Genomic DNA, 20,783 nt, shown 5'->3' with positions numbered 1-20,783 from the left:
TATTTTATTCATTCACTCATTCTTCCTTCATCCATTTATTGTCTCTATAATTATCAGTGCAGATATTGTGCTGTGACACTGTTTTGTAGCACACTATCTTACAGATATCCTAAAACTAACATACTGATAGTAACATCTAAAAACTTTCTTTTAATTTCAGGGGACCTTTAAATTGTTATAAGAGATTGTAAAAATTTAAATGAAGACATGAACTACTTGTTAAACTATTATTTTGAAATAGTTTATTTCGAATGAATCCATTTTCTGGACAATAATATTTTGGACTGATTTATTTTGAACATGCTTATACAGTTCTCAGCATAACCGAGTACACCCTATTTTGAAAATGAATATTTTTATCCATTTCTCTTTCTGTATTTTGGCGCATTTAAACAAAACAGATTTATTAAACAGATATATTCATTAAAATTATATTTAGATCATCAAACATATTTGGAAATTTAAAGATTTTTCAAAAAAAAGACAATTAAATCAAAATATTGCAAAAAAAAATAAAAACACAACCGAATTTTTGCTTCTCTTGACTTTTCCTCTTTTTTAAATTTGTATTTAATATTTTTCTAAAATGTTATATTAATAATATATTCTTATATATGCTGAGCACTGTATAACTAATGATGATCTAACAACACAGTTTTATGAAATTATAAATATTGCAATGAATTTGAAGCGTTTCATTTTGTTGCTTGTAAATCAGCAGCAACATTGTCACAACTATATTTGTGAATATTCAATACAAGAAAAGCACCATTATTATTATTGTAGCACCAACCATCATTAACAAAACACAGTCAACTGCAGCTACAGAAGCCCAAATCTTCTGCACTGTGAAGTCATCTTCATAATCAAGTCCTTGAGGACACTTCAGAGCTTTGAATCTCCTTTATTAAACACCTATAGAGCATAAGGATTGCTCCCAGCAGCAGCTACTCTCTGAATCCAGAATTTAATGACCACACCATGAATGCTGCTCAAGTGTGCGGTCTCTCTACTTTTCATATCTGATCAGACATAATCCACCACAGGCAATGTCAGACTGACTGACAGATTGACTTTAATTATAAACAGCTACTGAAAGCAGATATCACATCTGTACCTTCGGTGTTAGTGTGCTGATGTGTGATAAGAGTGAGTCAAAGTTGTATTAAATGTTAAGCTGATTTTGTGCCTACATTTGCCATGTGATGTGATTTAGAATATATGCTGAATCTGACCACAATCATAGTAATATACACAATAGTTTTATAGTGTTTACACATGGGTGTCACGGTGGCACAGTGGGTAGCACGACCACCTCACAGCAAGAAGGTCGCTGGGTCAGTTGGTATTTCTGTGTGGAGTTTCTCCCCGTGTTTGTGTGGGTTTCCTCTGGGTGCTCCAGTCTACCACAGTCCAAAGACAAGCGGTGTAGGTGATCTGAATAAGCTAAATTGGCCATAGTGTGAGTGTGAATGCAAGAGTGTAAGGGTGTTTCCCAGTGTTGGGTTGCAGCTGGAAGGGCATCCACTACGTAAAACATACAGTATGCTGAATAAGTTGGCAGTTCATTCCACTGTGGCAACACCTGATTAATAAAGGGACTAAGCTAAAAAGAAAAGGAAAAGATTGTTGATGGATAATGTGCTCTCACTCACTTTCTCCCTCCCCCTCTCTGTTAATCTCTGTGACTAATGAAGAAGTTGATGAACTTGGAAACTGTTTTTCATATTTTATGCAGTGTTCTAGTTAGACACCTTGATTATATTAAACAGGGTTTTTTTTTGGAATGTTTTAATAAGCGTTTGTCAACAACAGTTTTTATTTGTGGATTTAAGTATTCAAGGAGTCTAACGTATCAGTGTTAACTGTACACTTTTGTTTTAGGACATGCCAAAATGGCCATTTATACTACAAGAAAATAACTAAATGATCATGGTTCTTGTAAGGATTGAAATGCAGCATTTTAAATTATGTTAATGCACAATTTTAATAGATTTTTATTAGTATGAAGTAATTAAATATCTTAAAAAGTTTTAATTGATTTGGTGTGTTACATAACTTTGATTACTGATGATGAACTATTTCTTTCTCATTTAATTTTTGTTTTTACACAATGTGCTGCAGTTAATAATTGTGTAAACATGTAGCTGTCCTATTTTGTTGGGAACAAGAGAAAGTTGGTGCGTCCCAAATCGCATACTTATGCATTATTCTACACCATTTTGTAGTATAAATAGTGCAAGTAGTGCGTTCACACTGAAAACTCTGAAAAGAATAAATGCACTTTAAATGCCCGGATGATGCACTTATTCAATCATTAAAATTTCAAGAGTTCACACTTAGCTAATGATTGATTATGAAGCTTGTTTGGCATGCTGTAAAAAAATCCTCGAGCCTGGGGCTCCCTCCCGTTGCAAGGTGAGAGGGGATTTTGAACTTAGGTAGAACTCGAGAACTCCCCTGCTGTAGAAGCTAATGAACATGGAGATTGCTCTTGAGAGATAACTACTTGCTAAGTGCATGTCTATGGTGCTAATTTAGATTAGACAATTAATGACCAGAACCAAAGACGTTCTTGCTGTGAGGCAACAGTGCTAACCACTGGGCCACCATGCCACCCATCTAGAAAAGGAGGAGGAGTAGAGGTGGAAGGGGGTATTCTTCAAAACGAAGATGTCTGTGGTATGAAACCTAGGGCTCTAAGAGCGGCCTAGGAATCGTCTGATTGGTGAATAATCAATTGGATAATGCAGGGCAACTGCAAGCAATCATAAGCATGTGATCCTCTCGAAATTAGTTTATAAATAAACTCCACAAAGTGTGGAATGATGGACACGCACTCAACAACCACTGATTTGGTGTGCTCATGTTGGTGCTCATGTTGGATTTCATTGGCTGTTTGTTAATATGCATTCTTCACCGTTCTTGCATCCTCTTGTTCTCATGTAACGTCATCTTCATCCACCAATATACAGTTCCAAAACTCAAGACCACAAGAATTGAGGATACGTGAAAGTTTCCGGAAGTGTTCTTGATAAAGAGTATGCACTGATGCAGACTTGAGCGTAAAACTTTCTCTAGAAATCCCAGAAGTCATTGTGGCTGAATAAAGGAGGCGGGAAATGCAACATTTTATATAGATTTATTATTAAACTTTGGAGATATAACTGTGTCTCAGGAGTTTCACTAAATGAAACGGTGAAAAGTAAACATTACCATGAAAATTTTTATAAGGGCATAAACACTTGAAGGGCGTTTATTAACTAAAATTAAAATCTGTTTTATTTCTATTGTACAATGTATATTTGTAAGGTCTTTATGCATAGTATATATTATGAAAAGGGGAAAAACAATAAATCATTGTATGAATGCTGTAATGTTTAAATCATTTTCCATTAAAAATGCATGAAGGTCATGTGACCATCAGGAAGAACGCAGCATCTCACTTCTCACAGGACGTTTTCTCTGTTCTCGTGGTGTCCCGAGTTCATTCTTTTGAGGTAACTTGGCAAGACCGGTCTCAGCATTTTTCGAATTGAGAAACAGCCATTATTTATTTTGGATATTTTGGTACATAGTGCCATTTGGGACGCAGCTTATATGTCATTGTTTCTTGGACTGTAACTGACCCGAGCCTCTGTTTAATTAGATTTTTTTTATTACTTTAATATTTGTTTTAAAAAGCAATATTGTATTCTAGGTTGTTTTTAGTCCAAAATAAAATGTTAAAATGTCATGTCATTTTTATTGTGGTGGAACAAGCAAAATATGCCATCTAAATCCCTAGGAGAAATAAGATGATGTTTTGTTTTTAAAAGTAAAGTCAAAGCAAGCTCTTTTTTTTAATTTCAAATTCAGTGTGGATGTTATGTTCAATTATTGATGAGAACATTGTATTTTTCAACCCAGGCTCATTGTGATTACTTACCCCTATATACATTTCTGGAGAGAGCAAAATACATCCCAAGAGCTACGTTTTTTTGCAGTGTTTTCACGAATCCGCCAGAGGCCGCTGTGTATGCTCTTTGAGATGTCAAATATCTCTTGCGACTGCCATTCGTGCCTGCTCTTCTCACGTAAATCCACCAGAGGCCGCTGTTGACTAACTAACTGAATGACTGACCAAACGACAGATTCCCCCACCATCCCCTTCCTTAAACCCAACCAATAGTATTTTAAAAAGCACCAATTGACCCTCCCACTCCCTTCTCTAAACCCAACTGTGTATTGAAATCCAGAATGAGAAAAGCCCCCTGATTTTTACCACGCTTTCAGATTTTACCACGTTCTCACCGTGTTATTTACTTGTGTATTTTATTTTGTGGCTTATATGTTTGGCTTACCTGCTTTCTGGAACAGTTCTTCACCGGACTTGAACCCTTCATTACGGTCAACTCTGCTCTGCATCTCAAGTCTGCCAATGTATGTGTCGAGCTAACTGGACAAACTGCTAACAGTGGAAAAGCTGTCCACATGCAGGTAAGCGGGCAGCTGGTAAGCAAGAAAAGGAACGGCATCATACCACCCCGTAGCATTCATTTTAAAGACAAAATACAGCCATTAGCTGCTCTGGCTACATAATTCACGATCTCCAGAAACGTATATAGGGCTACGTTTTCAGAATGAGAACTGTTGGTGTTTTTAGGAGTTGATGTAAACAAGTTATTTGTTTATTATTATTTTATTGTGTGTAAAGTGATGTAAATCATTGGAGAATAATAAATAAAAATACTAATAATAATAATAATAAAATATAAATAAATATAATAAAAAATGATATGGTTAAGATGTGAAATATTCGACCCGTCTGCTTATATGGGAGAGAATCCATGTGCTTTCTCCCTGCTTTCACGATCATGGGTTATATCCAATCTGTGCCACATGGGAGGGTAAAAACAGAATTGGGTCACTTTAGTCATTCTGTTTTCAAAGTTAGTGCAATCAACACTGCTACTGGAATTGAACTGAAGCAGTGAAAACAAGAACTTACCGAGAAGCAGAAGCCTTTTTTCTTGATTTCAGAAAATTGCTGAGTTCATCTCTACTTGCTTTTCTACTCAGTGAGGAGTTCTGGGAGTCTAAATGTGAGTGGGCACGAAGCTAGAAGAACTGGGGTATTTATAAAGAGCTTTGATGCTTTAGAATTTGTAGACTAGAAGAAAAATATAATTAAACCTACTGAAATAACTTTTGCTCACTTGAAAATTTAATACTGAGCATTTGCATATCGGAAGCAGAAAAGCCGCTGGCAAGAAGGTCTCTGTCACCAGAAATAGGTGAAAATAATGCTTTTGTAATATTCTTTATTGTAGACCATGTGATTTCATTATGGATTGCTTGATCATTTTGACTGTGGAAAGTTCCGGCACAGATGTTTCAGCAGCCCTGCAGCCTGAGAGAGACAGTGAATAGCATGAAGCCTGCTGTTTTCTAGAGAGCTCACACTGCGCGTGCCGGATGAGCACATTTGTATGAGAGCAGGCAAACTCTCATGCACTTCTACAGAAGATAACCAGTCATTTTCCTCATTGATGGATGTCTGAATAAACCATAACATGATTATTTAGGGAATCTGCAAGAATTATAGGCTATAAATATTCATAATTAGTATACAACACTACAATGAGCCTAAAATTGAAAACTGTCTAACCTAATGTAGTTAATTAAACTTCACTTGACTGCAAGTTAATTAAATAGTGCTGTTCAAAGTGAAAGGGCACCACTCTGATCTATTTGTAATCTATGGCAAAAACGTTTAAGTGAATTTTGCATTTCTTAAACTTAACAAGACAAAACATTCAGGCTCATTCTGATTACGTACCCCTATATATATCTCTGGAGAGAGCAAAATACGTTTTTTGCAGTTTTTGTTTTCGAGAATCCACCAGAGGCCACTGTGTACGCTTTTACAGATCTCAAATTTCTCTCACGAGTGCCATTCGGGTCTGCTGTTCTCACATAAATCCACCAGAGGCCGCTGTTGACTGACTGAATGGCTTACCAACTAACCGATTTCCCCACCCTTGCCCTTCACTAAACCCAACCAATAGTGTTTTAAAAAGCACATATTGACCCACCCACACCCTTCCCTAAACCATCCGCAGTGTTTTTAAAAGCAATTCAGAAAAAGAAAAGCACCTGATTTTTACCACGTTTTCAGATTTTACCACATTCTCACCCTGTTATTTACTTGCTTATTTTATTTGTTAGCTTTTGTTTTTGTCATACCTGCTCTTCACTGGACTCGAACCCCATTGTCACGGTCAACTCCGCTCTCCGTCTTAAGTGCACAGACGTACATGTCGAGCTACTGGACAAACTACTAACAGCGGAAAAGTCGTCCATACGGAGGTAAGCAGTTAGCTGGTATCCAAGAAAAGGAACGCTGTCATAAGGCCCTGTAGCATTCATTTTAAAGATGGAATGCAGCCATAAGTAGCTCTGGCTACATAATTCATAATCTGCAGGAATGTATATAGGGCTACGTTTTCAGAATGAGCCCATGTTGCAACATTCACAACAATGATGCACATCTAATGTGGTAATGCCATTATAAAGTTGTGGACTATATGCTAATAATTAAATGTACTTAAATAAATTATTCAGCTTATACTATTTTTACCACACATACAGACATTTTTCAGATGTATTTCAGGACATTTGTCAGGTTTTTGTCATCAAACAGCTCCTTTATGTTATACTAGTTTCTTATGCATCTACTGTAAACTAAACCCCTGTTACCCCTAACATTGTATTAGGGGGAAATCTTCCACTAATACAATATCCCCTCCACCCCTATTGAAAATCAAGTTATTTCATCTGAATTTTTTCTTTATATTATTTATACGTTTTTGTTTTTCTCTTTATATTTTTTATACTTTTTTTTTCTATTTATTATTATTCTTTATATTTGTATGCCAGATCACAACAGAAATCACTTAAGGTTCCTTCCTACATACAGGTCTATACTTTGATCTTTTATTCAATTCAATTCAATTCAATTCAATTCACCTTTATTTGTATAGCGCTTATACAATGTAGATTGTGTCAAAGCAGCTTCACATAAAAGGTCACAGTAAATAGGAACAGTGTAGTTAAGTTTGTAGTGTTTAAGTTCAGTTCAGTTTAGCTCAGTTCAGTGTGGTTTAATAATCACTACTGAGAGTCCAAATATTGAAGAGCAAATCCAACGATGCGCAGCTCTACAGATCCTGAACCATGCAAGCCAGTGGCGACAGCGGAGAGGGAAAAAAAACTTCACTAAAGGCGGAAGTGAAGAAAAAAAACCTTGAGAGAAACCAGGCTCAGTTGGGCACGACCATTTTAATTTCTCCGCTGGCCAAACGTCTTGTGCAGAGCTGCAGTCTCAGTGGCGGAGGCTGGAAGCTGGCCTCAGCGAAGACTCGTCTGTCTCTGGAGCGTCACAGGAAACAGTCTCATGTTCTCCACTCTTCCATGACCATCGCAGTAGCTGCTCAGGATTCGGCCTGGTCCAGGATATGGAAACCTTGGGATCATCTCGTCGTTGGTCTTGGATCGAATCAGTGACTCTGCATAGTCTGAGGGCCTCGGGAAGAGTATCCCCAGGTGGAAATGGAGAATAAAGAAAATAATTAGCGTAGCTGATGTTCACAGTGTATATCAGCAAGATGCATAACCTTTGTGGAAGCCCCCTAAGTGGTGCACTAAGTGTATGCTTTACTGAACAGATAGGTCTTTAATCTAGTTTTGAATTATTAAAAAACAAAAACAAAATAGCCCTTTGTTATTTATCTTATTTTCAATTTAATTCATCTTTATTTCGTAGTTTGTGAATGTGAGAGTGTATGGGTGTTTCCCAGTGCTGGGTTGTGACTGGAAGAGCATCCGCTGCATAAAACATATGCTGGATAAGTAGGTCTAACTAAGTTGGTTTAACTAAGCCGAAGGAAACTGAATGAATGAATGAAGGAATGAATGAAAGTTGAAAACACTGAAGAGCAACTCCACTGATGCGCAGATCCACTAGTATTTACAGGATGGCATGTCATCATTATCTACTCTGTATATTGCGTGTGGTAAAATTGAGCACACTCCCATCAACAGAGTGAAATTTTACATCGTAATAGGGCAGGGCGATAAAATCGGTACCAGTATTTATTGACCAATCATCATTATCAATAATGATAGAAAAAAAAAATCGGTATGAAGCGATATAGTTTTATTAAAATGTGTCTGCTGAGCGCACACCTTGGAAGCAATGCTAATAAGCTTAGGGTGTAAGTTTGTTATTTTTAATGGAGGCACGCAACTTGCACAACGCACACATGTAGTGCAAGCGGTGCACACGTAACGGGAGTGCATTTTCCAGGCATACCTAGTTAAAAAACATCTGGACTTTTCTGAATGCCGCGAGTGCACCGCAATTCATGTAAGTAGAACTAACCAATCTGCTTCTCACTTTGTATTGAATATACACATTTCAGTAATAACGGTAGACTAATTACCTCAGACAAACACAGCGCATCCAAACAGTGCTTTGAATCGGAAGCCGCAGCAATAGTTTGTCCATTTGTCATCCTCTGAGAAAGTGGTTGATGGTCGCCTAGTTAAAAAAGAGGGGAGCACGAGCTGCACATTGTTAAATGGTGAATGAAACCATGTCACTCCAGGTCAGAATAACGTGAAAATGAGTGACGTATAGCAGCAGTGAGGAGATTGCAAAAAATTTAGTTTTCTTTTCTTGTGCATCCAAGCCACTGGCACCCCATCTGAAAGAGTTTTTAGCATGGGGTAAAAAAATAAAGCGGTTAAATAAAAAAAATCCTAATATTCCTAAATGAATTGGTTAAATAATATTCAATAATTATCAATACTGAATGATATGAAACATGATCTCGTGCTAATTTTTTTTTTGCAATTTCACCAAGCCCTACGTTGTAAAATATCTTGCATCAAAATCAATGAAAGTCAATGGTGTGTGGCCGAAGTTATTGAAATGTGCATTCAGACTGTTTAAACTAGGCCAGTGTTTCTCAACCACATTCCTGGAGTCTGTCATACCTATTACACCTCTTTCAGTCTCTGCTAATGAGCTGATGACATGAATCAAGTGTGTTTGGTTAAGAGCTGGTGGTCTTTCAGGAACGTGGTTGAGAAACACTAAACTAGGCTATGTGTATTGTATAAATTTGTGAAACTTCTAATGCTGAGTTTAGACCATTTTCATTTGAGTAACTTAAACAAACAAAGACAACTTGTAAATAGAGGCGAATTATCACAGCACAGCATAAATGATATGAAATGTCCCAATCATGTGTACAGAGCAAACTCAATCAAAAAAAAAATTTGTGAAGTAAAAAAAATTATGGGGACAGTCATGGCCTAATGGTTAGAGAGTTGGACTTGTGATCCAAAGGTTGCAGGTTTGAGCCCCAGCATCGGCAGGGATTTTTGGTGGAGTAAATATCCACCTCAATACTATGGCTGAGGTGATTCCCTTGAGCAAGGCACAAACCCCCAACTGCTACCCGGGTGTGTTTATGAGTGTAAGTCGCTTTTTATTAAAAGTGTCTGCTACATGCATAAATGTAAAAAAATAGATGAGTACGAGCAAACTAAACCGTGTGCTGCAGTGCTCCGCTTTCGGTGTGAACCCATCATAACATAAAATGCCCTCTCTCCCTCCCACACACACACACACACACACACACATTCAGTGACATCATGTTCAAATAGTCATCGACCAACATTAATTACTTACAGTTTTTTTCAGTTTTTAATGCATTTCCCAAAAATACTGTAACAAATACACAAATACACCATGGACTACCTGCAAAAGACAATATCTCTCAAAAATAAATATCTGTGTCAATGAACATGTCAGTGCCGTCAGATTGACAAGTCATTATGTCATTGTGTACGATTAAGACAGTGAAACTGCTTAGTCATGTTGTAAATATCACAGTGTACTCTGCAGGGATGTTCTGATGTAAACTATGGCTACTTTTGAGGACAATTATTGTAAATTGTACGTTACACCTTAGAATATGTGGAAGTTTAAATGCAAGAGACTGGACAAGATTCACATTTACGCTTTTACTGTTTGTACTGTAATTTGTGAGTCACTGTGATACAGAAAGGAAAAGTCAGTACTGCATATCACAAAGAAAAAAAATAGATATGTAAACATAGGACAATCATAGGACAGATTTAGAAAAAAAGTCTAATGCAAATGTAAAGAAATACTTGACATATTATGACAACTTGCATCTAAATCTTATGCTATAAACTAATGCCCAAACATTGTGGGGGGTGAGGCTGTTCAACAAAGAACCATTATAATGCATATTGATCAACATGACAAAAGCAATTGAGAATGTAGGAAACAGCAGATAACTGTACATAATAATTTGCTTTGATGTCCCAAACCATTTGCAAAATGAGAATCAGTTTTTTTGATGTGTGACACAATGTGAAGATTGAACAAGTACTTTTGAGAATTTTAACTCTGATCTAAAAAAATGTATCATAGCGACTGAGAAGAACTGTAGTATTTATTTTTTAAACATTTGTTTTATTTTAATCTGAACTAAGCATGAAAGAAAAAAGTCTACTCTGATTATTTTAAGGCTACTTGACACCAGTCTTTTAATGGAAGTAACTATAATCATTCAGAATAGTAATGTGGAGCTATAATGTGGTCAAGCCCTGCCTGGATGGATGGATGGATGGATGATGAATGGAAGGATAGATTGTTTGTTATGCTACTGTTTTTGACTGTTTGGTGCTAACATTGTTATTTTATTAAAATTACACACCACAATAGAGGTATGAATATTTCTACCTTTAATTACTTAAATCACTGCATTTCAGTGTGTGCTACTTTTCCCCATGACTGTAAATATGTGCGTCTCTGTTGCCTAGCATCTTCCTGCTAAAAAACTTTCTATTGGCAAAAACATAACTTTACCTCAGATATGTCTTTCAAATCAGCATATTCAGTGCCGCAATAAAAAAAAAACCTTCTCCCCTGCTTGTGAAAGTAAAAATGAAAGTGAGGCATGAACATTTGAGGGTGGTCTAGAGCCCTATACATTTATAAGCTGTATTACCAAAAAGATCTTATTTTTAAGGTAATGACTTGATGACAGACATTCAAACCTTAATATTAATATCTCCATAAAAGCTTTGAATGTAAATGCACTCTGGCAATATGACGTCTTATATAAGAACAGTCAGAATGACCACTATGGATTTACTAGTAGTTATAAAATTTTGGTAGTTCCAGTGTTAATTAAAGAATTAATAAACTATTACGGCTTAAAAAAATGTTTTGTGGCAAGTAGGTATCCCTGTAATAAGCGGGATAAAGTATATCCAGGTGTTTGTTTTCACAGAATACACATTCTTCACTCTTATATAACAGCAGCATTCTGCTTCGCGCTGGGCTGCTAATAAACTGAGTGTACTTCATCCCTTACATGACATTTAGTACTTTATAAATCAAATACAGAGATGTTTTTCAATATTATTGTTTCACATATTACTAAAATACTGCAATCAAGCATGCTGAATACCACACAAGTGTCCCAACAGAATGCAAAGTACAGGCAGACAAATGAAGGGCAGTCTTGATCTTAAATTAAAGACTAAGGGGTATCTGACCTGTACTGGGCTTGGAAGTGCTCCTGTACAAAACTGTGTCGAGTTCCAGGCTGCTGTGAGTTTGCTGGGCTGGGGCATGAACTCTCCTCCAATCCCACAGAACCCTGAGAGGTGCAAGCAGAAACAATGAATAGAACATATATTTAGCCATTTTTAGATTGGTTTTGAGTGTACATTTACAGTTGACACAAAAAAAAAATATCAGATTAAACATTGTAAAAAGTGTAGACTTGAAATATAATACATTGGCCTTTTATAATAAACACTATAACATCTAAAAATGGTCAACTTTATTCGTTTGGGAGTGTTTTATTTTCATCCTTTTAATTTTAAATAAATAAGCCTTACTTATAATATCAATATGATGAACTAATTTATTTTATTGTATTTATAATTTACTTTAATTGTACTATATAAAAAATCTCCCAGACACCACAAAAGTGAGGGTACAATTAAATGTGATTTCATCACCCTGTAATTGATGCTTAACACAATAATTGATGCTGCACACACAACTGATGGACTTAGTGTTAGTACAACTCGCTAACACTAAAGTCAGCTACAACTGCAGTGATTCTGAGCAGTCCATGATCAATATTATGTAATTTTCCCTTTTATATTGGATGCCAGCAATACTTTAATACCAGCTATTTTACAAAAATGAAAAAATATATAGCTGGAAGCAGCAACTAACCAGCGAAGCCAGAAAGAAGAAAGCAGTCCAGAGGCAGAATGAGCACATTTGAGCACATCTGTCAATGCCGTAAACAAAAAATGCTTTGCCTATTGACAAGAATTTCACAATACTTGGTCATCATGGTCTGACAATGATCCAAGTCAAATTTGGGCATATTTTGGCAAACGCTCTAGGAGGAGTTTGTAAAAGAATTTTCTGAACAAAATCAATCTGGCGAACAAGAAGTTTAGCCAAATAGAGCATATTTGGTATCAATGTTCTTGGCATGACCCAAAGAATAAGTTGAGATCAATTTTACCACAATAAACAGCCTAAAGTTATTAGTTTTGATTCAAATTTATGATTTATTATTGATGGTTAGTAAACGGTTTATAACTCATTGGCCCTGTTTATAACTCTTGGCCCTGTTACTGGTTTATAACTCCTACTTAATTTATCTTATGGGGTGATTGTGAGTTGCCAATGACATACCTGCCAGTGTCAATATGTTTAAGCAAAACAAAATGGCAGACAGGAAGTTTAGTTGATTTTTGGTATCAATGATCTCGGCATGATCTAGGGAATATAACATGACATGTCATGTCAATAAGGAATGTTTAGCAAAAGTTATTAGCATTTTTCAAAAATTGCTTAAAACTTTTGGCCACAAGGTGGCGCTGCTCCAGAAGCTTTTGAGTAGCTTCAGGGCATGGTGTCGAAGATGCATACCATGTTTTGTAATTATATGTGAATGTTTGTAAAATATGGCACTTTTTGACATAAATCTAAATGGCCGACACCCAAAATGGCTGACCTTGAAAAATCAAAACATCATTCAACTCTGCATGCTCTGTGAGATGTGAAGAGACCAGTTTTACGAGTTTTGGACAAAGAAGATATAAACATAAAAAGCATTTTTTTGTATCTCCAGACCATTAGAGGGCAGTGCATTGAAATGCTGCAGATAACCTCAGACCATAGTTGTCCTAACACACACCAAGTTTGGTGTGAAAACGCCAATACATTACAGAGATATTGCCTATTTCTAAGTCTATTTTTGCAAGCTAAATACATTAAATTTGTTTGTAAGTTAAACATAAACGGTTGGTCTAATCAACCTGAATTCCATAAATTTTGCTCAGCATGGTCTGTAGATCATGTGATAAAATTTTGGTGAAAATCGGATAAACGGCCAATAGGACGTGTTTGATCAAAGATTACAATTTTGATTGTAGCCCATTCAGTTCAAAAGATATAACAATAAACATAAGTGAAAATTTGGGCAAGTGGTGGCACTAGAGAGTTTGAGTTAGAGACTTCAGGTTTGCTGTGGTTCATGTTGACACTGCCCTCTATCATTGTGCCAAATTATACAACTTTTCCGCATACGCTTATATGGGCTGTCATTCAAATCTGGCAGAAGAAACGGAAGAATAATATTAGGAAAGCCGCCGAAAACAATAGGTGCCCACGCACCGGTGGTGCTTGGCCCCTAATAAATAAAACTTGGTAAATGATCTAAATACACACTAAAGGTACACTACGTTTTGCAACCAGAAACACATCATTTAAAGAAAGCCATGAAAAAATGATATATTGCCCTCACAGACCTATCCTGATGGGATTTTAATTCCCAGAGGACCACTGAAAGTGTGAAAAAAAAAAACTGAGAATAAACACACATTCAATTTGGATGGGATTAAAATAAATTCCAGTATGATGTGAACTAACTATCCACCTAAATGATGACTAGTCATCCAAACAGGGATAAAGACACCCGGGAAATAATGGGAAGCAATCCAAGAAAATAATATTTTAGTCTAAAGAAGAAGAAAAATAAAACAGCCAGGATAGGAACTGATATCCCAATGCACATCCCAAAATTGTGGGGTTAAACATGTCATAGTCACAACAATTCTCCATCTCGAAAGACAGCGTAATGATTTTGTACCTTAATGTACAAAAGAAAGCAGAATTATAAGGGAGAAAGAAAACTGCCAGGGACTGGGCCCAACAATTCCATTCATAGTGAGAGGCACACAACACTTTTCAGGCAGTAAGAGGAAATATATTTAAGAGGAACTATTTTTCTGTGAAGAAATCTCATATAGTAAAATAGAATAAGAGATGGAGAGAGATCGAGCATAACTTTTAATCTGGCTTTGGGCTCTTTCCTTATTCATATCAGATGAATTGTCAAGCTTTCAGTGCACACTTGAAATAGTACTTTTTCAAACTGGGTCAAAAGCCACTTAGCTGGACTTCAGAACAAAGAATAGATGCCTCACTGAACAAAACTGGGCAGTAATTTATCCCCTCTCTCTCTCTCTCTCTCTCTCTCAAAATGTTTTACCAAAAATATGTTTGATATAGATAACGTGCTGATAGTAAGGGTCTAAATTTCACTTTCTAACAATAAAACACAAATGGTGTATAATACAAATATTGAAGCATGCTGAAAAGGCAACTAATACTGTCTAATACATACTATGAAAATGCTCCAATTCCATAACATCATATAATTTCCATTCTTTGGCAGCATTTTATAAAATCAGAATTGATTAAGGCATTTGTTGACACACAAAAATCTATAGGATTTCAGTTGCACAGAATGCAGTGTGAATACAGTGCATCCGGAAAGTATTAATAGCGCTTCACTTTTTTATGTTACAGCCTTATACCAAAATGGATAAAATTCATTTATTTCCCCAAAATTCTACACACAATGTGATTTTTTTTTTTAATTGTTGCAAATTTTTTTTAAATAAAAAACCTGAAAAATCACATGTACATAAGTATTCACAGCCTTTGCTCAATACTTTGTTGATGCACCTTTGGCAGTAATTACAGGCTCAAGTCTTTTTGAATATGATGCCACAAGCTTGGTACACCTGTCTTTGTGAATTTTTGCCCATTCCTCTTTGAAATAGCTCTTTCAGGCTCTTTCAAGCTCTATCAGGTTGGATGGGAAGCGACGGTGTACAGCCATTTTTAGATCTCTTCAGAGATGTTCAATAGTATTTAGGTCTGGGCTTTGGGTGGGCCACTCAAGGACAGTTGTTTTGAAGCCACTCCATTCATATTTTGGCGGTGTGCTTCCTGCTGGAAGAGACACCGTCGCCCCAGTCTGAGGTCAATAGCACTCTGAAGCAGGTTTTCATTTAGGGTGTCTCTGTACATTGCTGCTTTCATCTTTGCCTCTATCCCAACTTGTCTTCCAGTTCCTGCTGCTGAAAAACATCCCCACAGCATGATGCTGCCACCACCATGCTTCACTGTAGGGATGGTATTAGCCTGGCGATGAGTGGTGCCTGGTTTTCTCCAAATATAACTCCTGGCATTTATTCCAAAGAGTTCAATTTTAGTCTCATCAGACCAGAGAATTTTGTTTCTTATGGTCTGAGAGTCCTTCAGATGTCTTTTGGCAAATTCCAGGAGGAGAGTGGCTTCCGTCTGGCCACTCTACCATACAGGCCTGATTGGTGGATTGCTGCACAGATAATTGTCCTTCTGTAAGGTTCTCCTCTCTCCACAGAAGAACACTGGAGCTCAGACAGAGTGACCATCGGGTTATTGATCACCTCCCTGACTAAGGCCCTTCTCCCCGGATCATTCAGTTTAGATGGCCGTCTAAACATCTTCCACTTATGGATGATGGAGGCCACTGTGCTCATTGGAACTTTCAGAGAAGCAAAAATGTTTCTGTAACCTTCCCTTTCAGTAGCCTTGTGCCTCAAGACAATCCTGTCTCGGAGGTCTGCAGACCATTGCTTTGTCTTCATGCTTGGTTTGGGCTTTGACATGCACTGTCAACCCTGGGATCTTATATAGACAGGTGTATGTTTAATTAAGCTGCTGAAACATCTCAAGAATGATCAGTGGAAACAGAATGTACCTGAACTCAATTTAGAGCTTCACAGCAAAAAAATCTTTTTTCACATTGTCATTATGGGGTATTGTGTGTAGAATTTAAGAAATAAATGAATTTAATCCATTTTGGAATAAGGCTGTAACATATAACAAATGTGGAAAAAGTGAAGCGCTATGAATACGTTCCGCATACACTGTAGATCTGCTGTTAGAGAAATTCAAGATAACAGTTTTCATTCATTCATTTTCTTTTTGGCTTAGTCCCTTTATTAATTTGGGGTCGTTACAGCAGAATGAACTGCCAACTAATCCAGCATATGTTTTATGCAGCGGATGCCCATCCAACTGCAACCAATCACTGGCAAACACCTATACACTCCCATTCACACACATACACTACGGCCAATTAGCTTACCCAATTCACCAATAGTGCATGGGAAAATGGAGCACCCAGAGGAAACCCATGTCAACACAGGGAGAATATGCAAACTCCACACAGAAATGCCAACGGACCCAGCCGAGGCTCGAACCAGCAACCTTCTTGCTGTGAGGCGACAGCGATACCCACTGCACCACAGTGTAGCCTAAGATAACAGGATGTCAAAAAATAATTGTAATATTTTCATAGCTCTAATATAAATGTGCATCTCATGTCCATGTAGCTATCTGTTATCAGTATATTTCATCACATAACTTGCAATGAGATTTAAATGAATTATTGCCTTTAAAGAGAACCAAGGTCAAACAGATACCCATCACTAGCAGCATCAGCAAAACAATAGATACCGCTAGACCACACAGATACTCATGGGTATTAGATATCAGAATGTTTCATTCAGCAGACAAACTCCAGCCCAAGGACTTGCCCTTGCAGAGGAACTGCTGTTGTTAACATTGACTGTCCTCTCAGTGAAAATCAATATTTTTCTTAAATCATTTCTGATTCAGGTAAGATTATTTAACAACGAGTTTCTCATATAAAAAAAAGCTGTTGTCACGTTGTGCTCCGAGCTGTGAAATGGACAATGAAATGCAGAGAACTGGGAAAAAAATGTGAAGAAATGGAAAAGAGTTGTGAGCAAGTGGGGGGAAAAACTGAAGATGTAGGGAAAGAAATGTAAAGAAAGCGGAGTTTTGAGGGCAAAAAAATATTGACCTAAAAAAAAAGCAAAGGTCTGAGGACTGGATGAGTTGTGCAGAATTATGAAGATCAAAGAACTTGTTCTTCTGTGGGAAGTTGTGGAAGTGTTGGAAGGCTACTCAGAACTGTGGGAAGAGCTAAAGGGAACTGTATAATTACTGTAAAAATTGAGGAAACCAATTTGATGACGGAGTTATATAGAAGATGTGTAAAGCCAGGGTCAAACCAAGTCGACAAAAAGAGCATCTGCCTCTCTCTGCATCTGCATGAGAGGATGTATATTTCCATATCCACATGTGGCAGTAGTTTGCATTGTCATTCCACAAATGGAAACCACATTCATCAAACCAGCAGCATTTATTCAGCATTTTTTCTTCATTACTTCTCCCTCACCACAGAGGGATTTTCTTGTGCTAATATATCAGATGATCCATATAATTTGCAAACATTTAATAAATGTGACAGAATGACAGCCAGCTTTATTGGGTTTCATCTTGACTTGCATCAATTGCTTAGTTACTTCAGTATTTGTTCTCACACTCTGATTCGACCTACACCAATCCTACATGCTGACTTAAACTCCCTCCAATGTAAGAGCGAAAAGAGGCGATGTTTGAAACAAATGACACAAACTAGCCTGACAGAAGCAAATCACCAGCGGCCTGACAGTGCCCAAAGGCCGACTGTCGACTTGGTGTGTCCCGGCCTTAAAGGGGGGTAAGGAAACTGTGGGAATAGTATAAGGCCCAATCCCAATTCTATTTCTAAACCTCTACCGCTTCCCTTTCCCCTTGGCCCTTGAAACTGAGTGTGAAGGGGAAGGGCTTTAAATTTTACCTCTAAAAAATGGGACACCACTACAACACCTGCACACATTCATATGTCATTATGATCTCTTGCTTCATGTAAGATCGACAATCGTGACTGCTGTAGTGTTTGCAGTTGTGGTTTTTTTTTGGTTTTATCTTACGGAAATCAATGAGGCAACGATATCATGTTGTCATAAGGATTTGATGTGGCAATAAGATCGTAACTGTACTGTGTATTTACACAGTGGCCATATTTATCTATGCAAACACAAGAAAACAACATTAACATTATCCCAGACACTGTAAAAAGCTCATTCCCAGCCACTAGACTTTTCTGACAGGGTATTCGATTGTTATCTAGTGTCAGATGTGAAAGTATGTTGTGGGACCGCTACACAGGAGTTATTATTATGAATTATAAAGAGCAAAATATAATGTTTTTTATTTTAGCGTTTTTTTTAAGCATGACGGTGAAACACAAACAACATTACGAATATATTAAAACATGTGCTTGTTTGTCGTAAAAATTTGTAATAATGACAAAAAAATATTATTTTGTGCATCTCCTTACTTCCGTGTGCAGCCCTACCTAAGGGGTAGAATCGGGATTGGGCCTAAATGAAGTAAGAGGAACTATGGGAGGAGCTAAAATTAATTAGGGAGAAATATATGATGAACTAAAATTAGGTAAGGGGAACTGTGGGACGAGCTAAAAAGAAAGTAAATGGAACTCTGTGAATATCTGAAATAAAGTAAGGAGACCTGTAAGAAAAGTCTTGAAGGAAAGACAGAGGGTTTATAGGGAAGTGTGTCAAAAAAGATGAGGACTATATTGGCACTTAGCAAAAGTTGGAAAAGTTTTCAGGGAACTGTGGGAGGAGCTAAAATGAAGTAGGCGGAAATGTGAAAAGAGATCAAATGCAGAAAGGGAAAACATGGGAAGAGTTAAAAAGAAGTAAATGGAACTCTAGGAACAGCCTTGGAGAACAAAAGGTGGGATTATGGGGAAGTGTTGCAAAAAAGATAAGGAAAGAGTCACTGTATATAGCAAGAGTTGGGCAAGAGTTGTAAAGAGTAGGAGAGGTTACAGGAAAATGTGGGAAGAGCTAAAAGGAAGTAAGGGAAACTATGGGAAGAGCTAAAATGAAGTAAGGGAAATTATGGCAAGAGCTCAAAAGAAGTAAACGGAACTCTAGGAACAGCCTTGAAGGGAAGAGTGTCAAAACATATGAGAAAAGGGCTATAAAGCAATCGGCCAAGAGTTAAGAAAAGTGGAGGAAGGTACAGTGAAATGTGGGAAGAGCTAAAAGCTAGGTGATCTGAGGACTCAGCAAGGTGCACTAAGAGTTATGAAGCAGAGAAGGAAGGGGAGAGGGGGATGGGGACAGATGTCTGAAGAAGGAAGTGTTATAAATAATAGTGTTGTGTGGAAGTACCCTTGCTGAGAGGAAGTGAGAAAAGAACTGTGAGGATGTTGAAGAGTCCTGAGAATGTAGGGGAATAGTTAGAATAGTTTTGAGAAAATGAAGAAAACAGGTGAGTGTGGAGACCTGGGAATGAGACAGAAGAGAGAAAAGAGTTTGAAGAATAATTTTTCAATTAAGTTCAGTTTTATTTCTATACATTTCACTGCTAAAAGTAGAAACACTGAAGAGCAAATCCATTGATGTGCAGCTCCAAAAGTCCCAAACCAAGCAAGCCAGTGGTGACAGTGGCTAGGAACAAAAGTTCACCAATTGACGAAAGTGAAAGAAAAAAAAAAAACCTTGAGAGAAACCAGACTCCGTTGGGCACAAACATTTCTCCTCTGGCCAAGCTTCTTGTGCAGAGCTGCAGTCTAAAAATTTAACCTGGAAGACAGAAGCTGTGGACAGCTTGGTAAAAGGTTGTGAAAGGAGTGCAGAGAACTCAAAATAAGGGAAGAACTGTGATGAATAGTTCAGGAATCACGCTGAATTTACAAATCTCTTTTTACTACATCTAAATTTTTGGCCACAGAGGACAGTGTGAGTACCCTTCCTGTCTGTGGAGCTGGATGTTTATAAGAAAATCTATTGAGGTTCACAGATCTGTGCTTCTTGCCTCATTTCTCTCTTCCTCCACATTCCCCCTGTAGTAAGAAAACAACTAAAACATTTTTGCAACAAATCAATCAGAAACAGAATTTTTCCTCCTCTCAAAAAAGCATTACTCCAAAAAAATATCTTTATGAGCAATTTATAAGTCATTTGCAAGAGCTGATATTCTCCTTCATTTCTATTCATTTGTTGGATTTCAGTTCCAGAATATTTATTATATTACCTGATTGTTTATTGTAGTGAATATTTACAGTATGTGCACTCTTTCTGTAATGAGTCAGGGTACAACTAAGGATCGCTGATGTGAAACTGACATTTCAACACAGTGTCGAGATCCCGAAACGCAAATGTTTCGAAACACTGCACTGAAACACCTAGGTCACGTGATTAGGGTGATTCGAAACACTCAGGTCACATAACTAAAGTATCCATCCATAGCTGCATTTCCCTGGATTCGAACCCATTATCTCGGCATGCTAGTCTTCAGCTCTCATCGCTTTACCTGAAACCTCAACTCTACAATGTGGCATTTAATACCTCAATTTGCTTAACTGTTTCTTTGC

The 20,783-nt window shown here is 37.2% G+C and overlaps 1 protein-coding gene across 1 annotated transcript in view; it reads right to left on the bottom strand.

The window, feature by feature from the left end:
- usp43a (ubiquitin specific peptidase 43a) overlaps nt 1–20,783 on the bottom strand; it is a 157,792-nt gene that overhangs the window by 87,113 nt on the left and 49,896 nt on the right. Inside the window, exon 3 of the mRNA XM_056459833.1 lies at nt 11,647–11,750. Within this exon, the coding sequence (XP_056315808.1) occupies nt 11,647–11,750 (104 nt within the window). The remainder of the gene's footprint in view (nt 1–11,646; nt 11,751–20,783) is intronic.

The sequence above is a fragment of the Danio aesculapii genome, chromosome 6, assembly GCF_903798145.1.
Source record: "Danio aesculapii chromosome 6, fDanAes4.1, whole genome shotgun sequence".
Lineage (NCBI taxonomy): Eukaryota > Metazoa > Chordata > Actinopteri > Cypriniformes > Danionidae > Danio > Danio aesculapii.
This window is presented reverse-complemented; position numbering and strand designations above follow the sequence as displayed.